Below are 10,909 nucleotides of genomic sequence, written 5' to 3' on the forward strand. Positions count from 1 at the left end.
GATTGAGAGGGGAGATGGGGAGAAATCACTTCACTGAGTCATTGGGATCAGGAACACTCAACCTGAATAGGATGGTAGCTGATTCCCAAAATAATTTGAAAAGTGAGTTGGACAGGACCTTGAGGATGAAGAGTTTACAGGGTAAACGTCCATTCTATAATAAGCAGAGATGCGGAACTGACCGTGACTGCCCTTCCAAAGAGCTAGTACAGGGTTGAAATGAGAGGTGAGGAATGGCCTCATTCTGTGCTCTCACTAAGTTCTGCGAGTCCCTGGGCAGGCTGGGAGCAGACCCAGTTTTCAGGGGTGGGGGTCCCGTCCTGACAATACTCACTGAGATCACCGCGGTTGTGGGGATAGGCGGGGGGGGAGCGGTGAGGTTTAGGTGGAGAATATGGAAGAGAGCTCTGCTGTCACTCTGTGAGGAAGCCCCTATAACATGTCTCAGTGTCAGTGTGCTGGTGATGGGATATTCTCTGGAATATGAAAGTTGCCCATAATCTACATAACTGGAGTTAGCTAAGTGTTGCAAGAGGAATCAAGGACATAGCTGGTCACCCAGAGGCTAAGACACTAAACCAGCTGGTAGAATCTTGCCCAGTCTCTCTCTCTGTATTATATTGGTGAGCTTGCAGACACGTTGGGTTGGGGGGTGGGGTGTGTATTAATGTTAAACTGCTCGCTCCCTCTCTCTGTGCTGAAGCTGAAGAATCTCGGTAGTTGATTTATTCTGTCCTGTGGACGTGTGTGTGTTTTATTTGTGTGTGTTCTGACCAGCTTATCGAGAGTTGCATGAGGAACTGTGGCCCAAGGTTTTGCTCGCTGATTGTCAGGAAGGATTTTGTTAAGGATGTACTGGCCAAGATGCTGAAACCAAAGTACAAGGCACCCATCGACATCCAGAACCACATCCTCAGTCTCATTCAGGTAAGAGCTTCCTCCTTCAGAATCGCTCCACCATTGGCGGCCGTGCCTTCAGCTGCTTGGGCCCTAAACTCTGGAATTCCCTCCCTGCCTCTCTTTCCTCCTTTAAGATGCTCCTTAAAACCTACCTTTTTTGACCAAGATTTTGTTCACCTGTCCTAATGGGCTGGGTTTTCGTGGTTGGTCATTCTGATGGAAGCCTCGACTCCGGGTTGGGATCCCTGGAATTGGCCGTTGTGGGGACAGCGGGTGCGATTTTCCAGAAGCTTCCTCCGAGAGCTCCATCCAATTAAGGATGGTGGATGGACTGGGGGAGCAGTAGGCCCCATAGGAGGTTCTGGAGCCGTATCTGGCTGGCAGCTCCACCAGGGAGAGGTGGCACTGCTGCGGCAGGTGGGTGAGTGTGAGGGTGTTTTCCGATGGCCGCCTCTGAATGTTACATTGAGGAGGCCCACAGCAAGTGGCGGGGGGGGGGTAGCCCCGTCTTGGTGGGCTGGATTTGGCTGCAGAAGCAGCGTTTATTGTAGCATGCCGTCTCCAAGTCCGATAACCATTTCTACAGAGCTGACAGGCTCCGCATGTAGTGGGAAGGTCGGGCCTCCATTGGAAAAGGCTCTTAATTTGGCCTTTGAGTGCTGTGATTGGTCCAGAGTGTGCTGACCATGTGCCCCTCCACCCGCCCTGTGCCAAGTTCCCAGCTGCTACCGGCAGGGTCACCAGCCAGGGGAGCTCCACCCAATGTCTCCTTAATGTGTTCTGTTGAGGAGTCATTCGGACTCGAAACGTTAACTGTGTCCCTCTCCACAGATGCTGTCAGACCTGCTAAGTTTTTCCAGCTATTTTTGTTTTTATTCCAATGTCTCCTTATTCGGCTCGGTGTCAAATTTAATTTGGTACCACTCCTGTGGGGCCTATTGGGGTATTTTATTATGTTAAATGTGATTAAATGTTAAATTTGCTATGCGATTCTTACTATCCAGCAAATCGATTTGGGACCCAGTCTCCCCATCACGTGTTAAACATCAAATCTCTGGGAATCTGTGTCACTGTCTCCAGGGAATGATCACTGTTTGATGCTGGCACCTAGTCACTGCCAGTGGTGGCTCTGACCAGCTGTGTTCACCACATCTCTCGTTTTAAGAAAGATTCCATGCCCTGAACACTGAAGTGAATCAATAGGTTAATCATCTCCCTTGCTAGGCCCCTAGCCCACGGGAATGGGTGACTGAGTGGCCCTGCCTATAGTTTTTGCCCCTGGCGAGTTCCCCTTGACAGGTCTCCCTGCTCACTGTGCTCACTATCACAGCATGAGGAGGCCAGGGCAAGGAAAAGTCTTTTTTTTATTCATTCATGGGATGTGGGCTTCACTGGCTGGGCCAGCATTTATTGCCTATCCCTAATTGTCCTTGAGAAGGTGGTGGTGAGCTGCCTCCTTGAACCACTACAGTCCATGTGGTGTAGGTACACCCACAGTGCTGTTAGGGAGGGAGTTCCAGGATTTTGACCCAGTGACAGTGAAGGAATGGCCGATATATTTCCAAGTCAGGATGGTGAGTGACTTGGAGGGGAACTTCCAGGTGGTGGTGTTCCCATCTATCTGCTGCCCTTGTCCTTCTAGTTGGTAGTGGTCATGGGTTTAGAAGGTGCTGTCTAAGGAGCCTTGGTGAATTCCTGCAGTGCATCTTGTAGATGGTACACACACTGCTGCTACTGTGCATCGGTGGTGGAGGGAGTGAATGTTTGTGGATGTGGTGCCAATCAAGTGGGCTGTTTTGTCCTGGATGATGTCGAGCTTCTTGAGTGCTGTGGGAGCTGCACTCATCCAGGCAAGTGGGGAGTATTCCATCACACTCCTGACTTGTGCCTTGTAGATGGCGAACAGGCTTTGGGGAGTCAGGAGGTGAGTTACTCGTTGTGGGGTTCCTTGCCTCTGACCTGCTCTTGTAGTCACAGTATTTATATGGCTAGTCCAGTTCAGCTTTTGGTCAATGGTAACCCCCAGGATGTTGATAGTGGGAGATTCAGCGATGGTAATGCCATTGAATGTAAAGGAGCGATGGTTAGACTCTCATGTTGGAGATGATCACTGCCTGGCACTTAGGGGCAGAGGTCAGAGTGAGGGGGGGATGGATGGAAAGGTTGTGACGAGGGTCAGGGTTGAGAGGTTGGGGAGTGAATGTCGTGGCGAGGGTCAAGGTGGAGTGGTCAGAGGAGGGAGGTCGTGTTGGGAGTCAGGGTGAAGAGATTGGGGAGGATTGGTCGTTGCGTGGGTCAGGGTGGAGAGGTCGTGGCAAAGGTCAAGGTGGAGAGGTCAGGGATGAGAGTTCATTGTGGGGTCAGTGTAGAGAATTCAGGGAGGGGAGGTTGTGACCTGGTCATGTTGGATAGATTGGGGAGGGGAGGCTGCAGCAAGGGTCAGGGTGGAGAAGTCAGAAAGGGGAGGTTGTGGTGGGGGTCAGGATGATCTGGCCAGACTCTTGACCTAAAGTATCTCCCCTGGTCTGTGTTGCAGGCATGGGCAACTGCCCATCAAGGACCAGTCGACGTGAGCGATGTGCAGGAACTCTACATGGAGATGAAACGGAAAGGGTTAATATTCCCAACTCCAGAAGAGGAATCCACTGGTTCTTGGAAAAACGTAAGTGTTAAAACCAGTGGGAAGTGATCAGGGAGAATCAACATGGATTCAGGAACGTTTAGACAATTCTCACTAACCAAGCTGAATTCTTTAAAAAGTCACTAATATGGAACTTGCAATGGGAGGGGGAGGATCCAGTTGTCGTGGTCCATGTAGGTACCAACGACATAAGCAGGACAAGGAAGGAGATTCTGCATAAGTCAGTGTGAGAAGCTAGATACCAAATTAAGAAGCAGAATCTCAAAGGTAATAATCTCTGGATAATTGGCAAATAAGATTAGAGATGAACATGTGGCCCAGAGACTGGGGTGGGAGAAGTGGGTTCCAGTTCATGGGGCATTGGCGCCAATACTGGGGAAAGTGGGGTCTGTACCTTTGGGACGAAGTACATCTGAACCATGCTGGGTTGAGTGTTCTTGCTAATCTCGTATCTAGAGAAGTAGAGAGGGCTTTAAATTAAACAAGATGGGGTGAGGGATCAAGCTTGGATAGATGTGGAAAATCAAGGGGTAGATTCAAGGCAAGAGGCCATAATAGTAATATGGGAAATGAATACCAGGAGGGGACAGAGAGATGAAACCTAAGAATAAACCTATAGTCAAGACTAGATGTTACAAAGATAACAAAAAGACAAAACTAAAGGCTCTGTATCTGAGTGCGCATAGCATTCGTAACATAGTAAATGAATTGAAACCGCACAGTGAGGTAAATAAATATGATCTGATAGCCATTGTGGAGATGTGGCTGCAGGGGAGTGAAGACATGGTAGCTAAATTTGCAGGTGACACAAAGATAGGTAGGAAACAATGTTGTGAAGAGGACATGAGGAGGTTGCAGATGGATATAGATAGGTTCAGTGAGTGGGCAAAGAACTGGCAGATGAAGTATAATGTAGGAAAATGTGAAATTGTTCACTTTGGCAGGAAGAATAAAAAAATCAGAGTATTACTTAAACAGAGAATGGCTGCAGAATTCTGAGGTGCAGAGGGATCTGGGTGTTCTAGTGTATGAGTCACAAAAAGTTAGTATGCAGTTTCAGAAAGACATGGATAGATTCAATGAGTGTATAGCTGAGGTAAATGAAGTCCAGTGCAAGGCAACACGAGATTATTCACTTTGGATCTGAGGAAATATTCTTGTTTGTCCATGTAGAGAAGATATTATCCAATTAATCTCATTCATCCACTCTTGCCTCACAACCTCCTAATTTCTCCTTTTCACACATTTACCCAGATCCTCTTTTGAAAGTTATTACTGAATCTGCTTCTACCACCCTTTCAGACAGCGCGTTCCAGATTACAACAACTCACTGCATAAAGACCTTCTTTATGGAATCTCCGGCTTAAGATCAATTACCTTTGGCCACTGACCCTCCTGTCTCTGCTAATTTATCCCATCAAAGGCAGTCATGATTTTGAACACCTCCATCACCCCTCAAATCTCTTCTTAACCTTTGACACCTTGACCCAATTGACCTGTTGCAGATGAGTGCCAATTCCAGTCGAACCAGCTGCTATTGGCCAGTTCTTGTTGACACTCACTCTGCAATTCTGCTCCCTTGTCTTGACCATGAGCTGAGATTCTTACACTTGGAATCGGTGACTCCTCTTTGGGAGAAAGAGTCTGGGAATTCATTGTCTCCGCCTCATTGTTCACCAGTATTCTGGGCACCTTGGGGGTCTGAGAAAGAGAGAGAACGAGAGACTGTGCACACACTGGGGTCAGAGAGAGAGCTGGGGTCCGAGGAAGAGGGAGAGCTGGCATCTGAGGGAGAGAGGGTGCTGGGGGTTGGTAGTAAAGACAGCGAGAGAGTGCATGCCCAGATTCTGAAGAGAGATGGAAATTGGGGGTCCTGTCGTTGTTATATCTTTGTTGTGTTTTCAGGGTACGATTGTTGCCTCGCAGCATGGTAACGCTCAGACCGCATCTACATCGACATCTTCAGTCTGTTCTTCAGCAACCTCTCTCGCTCCTCATCCCAGGAACACGATCTCACTAGTCCCGGAGCAGGTAAAGCAGTGTGGAATCAGAAGGAGCAAGGCTGTGAAGTGTATCAATGAGGTGCCACAGTCTCTCTGCATCTCAAAATATCCACTGTCGACAGGCTGCAGCCTAGGAGGAGGTGGGATGGGCTCTTACCCTCAGGATGGTGCCTGCTCCTGGTTTCTGCACTTCAGGATGGGGCCTGATCCCAGTGTCTGTCCCTCAGGATGGGGCCTGATCCCGGTGTCTGTCCCTCAGGATGGGGCCTGATCCCGGTGTCTGTCCCTCAGGATGGGGCCTGATCCCGGTGTCTGTCCCTCAGGATGGGGCCTGATCCCGGTGTCTGTCCCTCAGGATGGGGCCTGATCCCGGTGTCTGTCCCTCAGGATGGGCCTGCTCCCGGTGTCTGTCCCTCAGGATGGGGCCTGATCCCGGTGTCTGTCCCTCAGGATGGGGCCTGATCCCGGTGTCTGTCCCTCAGGATGGGGCCTGATCCCGGTGTCTGTCCCTCAGGATGGGGCCTGATCCCGGTGTCTGTCCCTCAGGATGGGGCCTGATCCCGGTGTCTGTCCCTCAGGATGGGGCCTGATCCCGGTGTCTGTCCCTCAGGATGGGGCCTGATCCCGGTGTCTGTCCCTCAGGATGGGGCCTGCTCCCGGTGTCTGTCCCTCAGGATGGGGCCTGAGTGGATTCCCGGATGGAACTCGTGCTGCTCAGGGAAATGTCAGTCGGAGTTTCCTGGGGAATTGGCTGGTGATGTGTGGCCGTACCCCTCCCCTCCCCTCCCCTCCCCTCCCCTCCCCTCCACTCCCCTCACCTCCACTCCCCTCCACTCCCCTCCCCTCCACTCCCCTCACCTCCCCTCCCCTTCCTCTCCCCTCCCCTCCACTCCCCTCACCTCCACTCCCCTCCCCTCCCCTCCCCTCCCCTCCCCTCCCCTCCCCTCCCCTCCCCTCCCCTCCACTCCCCTCCCCTCCCCTTCCCTCCCCTCCCCTCCACTCCCCTCCCCTCCCCTCCCCTCCACTCCCCTCCCCTCCTCTCCCCTCCCCTCCCCTCCCCTCCCCTCCACTCCCCTCCCCTCCCCTCACCTCCCCTCCCCTCCACTCCCCTCCCCTCCCATCCCCTCCCCTCCCTCCCCTCCCTCCCCTCCCCTCCCCTCCACTCCCCTCCCCTCCCCTCCCCTCCCCTCCCCTCCCCTCCCCTCCCTCCCCTCCCCTCCCCTCCCCTCCCTCCCCTCCCCTCCCCTCCCCTCCCTCCCCTCCCTCCCCTCCCCTCCCCTCCCCTCCCCCCTCCCCTCCCCTCCCCTCCCCTCCCATCCCCTCCACTCCCCTCCCCTCCCCTCCCCTCCCCTCCCATCCCCTACCCTCCCCTCCCCTCCCCTCCCCTCCCATCCCCTACCCTCCCCTACCCTCCCCTCCCCCCTCCCCTCCACTCCCATCCCCTCCCCTCCCCTCACCTCCCATCCCCTACCCTCCCCTCCCCTACCTCCCCTCCACTCTCACCTCCACTCACTTCACCTCCACTCCCCTCACCTCCACTCCCTCCCCTCCACTCCCCTCCCATCCCCTACCCTCCCCTCCCCCCTACCCTCCCCTCCCCCCTCCCCTCCCCTCCCCTCACCTCCCATCCCCTACCTCCCCCCCCCTCCCTCCCCTCCCCCCTCCCCTCCCCCCTCCCCTCCCCTCCCCTCCCTCCCCTCCCCCCTCCCCTCCCCCCTCCCCTCCCCTCCCCTCCCCTACCTCCCCTCCCCCCTCCCCTCGCCTCCCAACCGCTCCCATCCCCTACCCTCCCCTCCCCTCCCCTCCCATCCCCTCCCCTCCCCTCCCTCCCCTCCCCTCCCCTCCCCTCCCCTCCCATCCCCTCCCCTCCCCTCCCCTCCCATCCCCTCCCCTCCCCTCCCTCCCCTCCCCTCCCCTCCCCTCCCCTCCCATCCCCTCCCCTCCCCTCCCTCCCCTCCCCTCCCCTCCCCTCCCATCCCCTCCCCTCCCATCCCCTCCCCTCCCCTCCCTCCCCTCCCCTCCCCTCCCCTCCCATCCCCTCCCCTCCCCTCCCCTCCCCTCCCCTCCCCTCCCATCCCCTCCCCTCCCCTCCCTCCCCTCCCCTCCCCTCCCCTCCCCTCCCATCCCCTCCCCTCCCCTCCCCTCCCCTCCCCTCCCCTCCCATCCCCTACCTCCCCCCCCCTCCCTCCCCTCCCCTCCCCTCCCCTCCCCTCTCCTCCCCCCTCCCCTCCCCTCCCATCCCCTCCCCTCCCCTCCCCTCCCCTCCCCTCCCCTCCCATCCCCTACCTCCCCCCCCCTCCCATCCCCTCCCCTCCCCTCCCATCCCCTCCCCTCCCCTCCCCTCCCCTCCCATCCCCTACCTCCCCCCCCCCTCCCCTCCCCCCTCCCCTCCCCTCCCATCCCCTACCTCCCCCCCTCCCTCCCCTCCCCTCCCCCCTCCCCTACCTCCCCTCCCCTACCTCCCCTCCCCCCTCCCCTCCCCTACCTCCCCTCCCCCCTCCCCTCCACTCCCCTCCACTCCCATCCCCTCCCCTCCCCTCCCCTCCACTACCCTCCCCTCCCCTCCCCTACCCTCCCCTCCCCTACCTCCCCTCCCCCCTCCCCTCCACTCCCATCCCCTCCCCTCCCCTCCCCCCTCCCCTCCCCTCCCATCCCCTCCCCTCCCCTCCCCTCCCCTCCCATCCCCTACCCTCCCCTCCCCCCTCCCCTCCCCTCCCCTCCCATCCCCTCCACTCCCCTCCCCTCCCCTCCCCTCCCCTCCCATCCCCTACCCTCCCCTCCCCCCTCCCCTCCCCTCCCCTCCCATCCCCTACCCTCCCCTACCCTCCCCTCCCCCCTCCCCTCCCCTCCCCTCCAGTCCCATCCCCTCCCCTCCCCTCACCTCCCATCCCCTACCCTCCCCTCCCCTACCTCCCCTCCCCTCCCCTCACCTCCCATCCCCTACCCTCCCCTCCCCTACCTCCCCTCCCCCCTCCCCTCCCCTCCCATCCCCTACCCTCCCCTCCCCTACCTCCCCTCCCCCCTCCCCTCCCCTCCCATCCCCTACCCTCCCCTCCCCTACCTCCCCTCCCCCCTCCCCTCCACTCCCATCCCCTCCCCTCCCCTCACCTCCCATCCCCTACCCTCCCCTCCCCCCTCCCCTCCCCTCCCCTCCCCTCCACTCCCATCCCCTCCCCTCCCCTCACCTCCCATCCCCTACCCTCCCCTCCCCTACCTCCCCTCCCCCCTCCCCTCCCCTCCCATCCCCTACCCTCCCCTCCCCCCTCCCCTCCCCTCCCCTACCTCCCCTCCCCCCTCCCCTCGCCTCCCAACCGCTCCCATCCCCTACCCTCCCCTCCCCTTCCCTCCCATTGCCTCCCCTCCCCTCCCCTCCCATCCCCTACCCTCCCCTCACCTCCCATCCCCTCCCCTCCCCTCCCCTCCCCTCCCCTCCACCCTGTCCCCTCAACCCACCAGTACATTCGAACAGTGAGCATTACTCCCAGTTTACTCCAATGTGTTAACCTCACTTCCCTATCCTCCTGCAGGTGGCCAAACTGTACAGTGAGCTGGACATGGTGACGATGAACACTTTGGTTATGTCAGCCATCCTAACAGAGAATAAGCCAGGTTCTGAGAATGCTGACGACATGGAGCTGTTACAGGTCGGCACTCGTCTCCGTGATTTGGGTTATTTATGCCGCAACTCAGCCATTTAAAAATTCTCATCCTCCTTTTCAGATCCCTCTCGCGGCCTCACCCCTTCCCATCCCTGTAACCTCTTCCAGCTCTACAACCCTCTCAAAATGTCGGTGCTCCTCCAATTCTGGCCCCTCAAACATCTGCCAGTTTCAATCACTCCACCATTAGAGGCCATGACTTCAGCTACCTGGGTCCCTCCGCTCTAGAACTCCCTCCCTAAACCTCTCGGCCACTCTCTTCTCCTTTTTAAGACGCTGCTTAAAACTGGCCTCTTTGACCAAACTTCGGTCACTTGTCCCTTTATCTCGGTCACTTGTCCCTTTATCTCTTTATGTAGCTTGGCATCAAATCCTGTGATAATGCTCCTGTGAAGCTCCTCGGGATGGTTTATTTTTTTATGTGTGGTTTATAAATGAGATTTGGTGAGTCTTCTCCTCATTGAGAATTCAAGAGAAAATTCGTTACCCAGAGACCAGGGAGTGGTTGAGGTGATCGGTGTAGACACATTTAAAGGGGAGCCAGATAAACACATGAGGGAGGAAGTAATACAAGGGAATGCAGGGAGGGCGAGATGAAGCACTGGATTGTATTCACACCACAGAAACAGGCCATTCAGCCCAATAGTGCTGGCGTTTGTACTTCACATGGGCCTCCCTCTCCTTCCCACCCTACTTCATCTCACCCTATCAAAGGAGGAATTTGCTGCGCTGTATGGAAAGAGCGGTGGAGAGAGACAAATCGGAAAGCGGTTTTTAAAAGACATGATGGGCTCCTCTGGTGCTGGGCTCTGGTGATTCCCTGAGCCCAACCTAACATCACGAAAACTGATTATCAGGTGGTTATCTCATTGCTGTTTGTGGGATCTTGCTGAGCACAAATTGGCTGCTGGATTGGGTGGGGGTATCTGAGCTTTCAACAGCGATCAGACTTTAAATAAACAAGACTTCAAAAAAGAACCAGCGCTTCACTGGCTGTGACGAGCTTTGTGATGCCTGAAGTTACTATAAATAACCCAGTCTTTCCTTCTCTGTGTAGAATGACATGGTAACCTTCTCTCCCCCTGTGCTAGAGGTTGCAGCAGATCTGTCGAGAGATGCAGGAGAGGATCACGGTGCTACTGTTGGACGTGGAGAACGAGGAGGTCATCAGCCATTTGATCCAGGCGAGCGATGAACTGAACAACACCTTTCTGCAGCATGAGAGGTGGGGCATTGGTGGGGTGGGGCATTGAGGGGGTGGGGCATTGGAGGGGGTGGGGCATTGGGGGGTGGGGCATTGGGGGTGGGGGTAGGGCACTGGGTTTGGGGGTCGGAGGTTGGGGGGTTGATGGTGGGGGGTGGGGCATTGGGGGTGGGGTGTGGGGCGCTGGGTTTGGGGTGGGGGTTGCGGGTTTGGTTGGGGGTGGATAGTGAGGGGTGGGGTTTTGGGGGTGGGGGGTGGATGGTGGGGGGTGGATGGTGGGGGGTGGATGGTGGGGGGTGGGGTGTTGGGGGTTGGGGGTGGATGGTGGGGGGTGGGGTGTTGGGGGTGAGGGGTGGATGGTGGGGGATGGATGGTGGGGGGTGGGGTGTTGGGGGTGGGGTGTTGGGGGTGGGGGGGGGAGGATGGTGGGGGGGGCATTGGGCGTGGGGGGTGGGGTGTTGAGGGTGGGGGGTGGATAGTGAGGGGTGGGGTGTTGAGGGTG

At 56.9% G+C, this 10,909-nt stretch overlaps 1 protein-coding gene across 1 annotated transcript; it reads left to right on the forward strand.

Moving 5' to 3' along the window:
• Nucleotides 1-777: 777 nt before the first annotated feature.
• Nucleotides 778-10,428, forward strand: LOC121275173 (TOM1-like protein 1; the record flags this gene model as incomplete). Its single annotated transcript, XM_041182592.1, has 5 exons — nt 778-927; nt 3,437-3,562; nt 5,447-5,572; nt 9,072-9,188; nt 10,295-10,428. Coding segments are annotated over 5 exons (653 nt in total), but the record flags the coding sequence as incomplete, so codon positions are not given.
• Nucleotides 10,429-10,909: the final 481 nt, after the last annotated feature.

This window comes from Carcharodon carcharias, unplaced genomic scaffold, assembly GCF_017639515.1.
Source record: "Carcharodon carcharias isolate sCarCar2 unplaced genomic scaffold, sCarCar2.pri scaffold_1170_ctg1, whole genome shotgun sequence".
Classification (NCBI taxonomy): Eukaryota; Metazoa; Chordata; class Chondrichthyes; order Lamniformes; family Lamnidae; genus Carcharodon; species Carcharodon carcharias.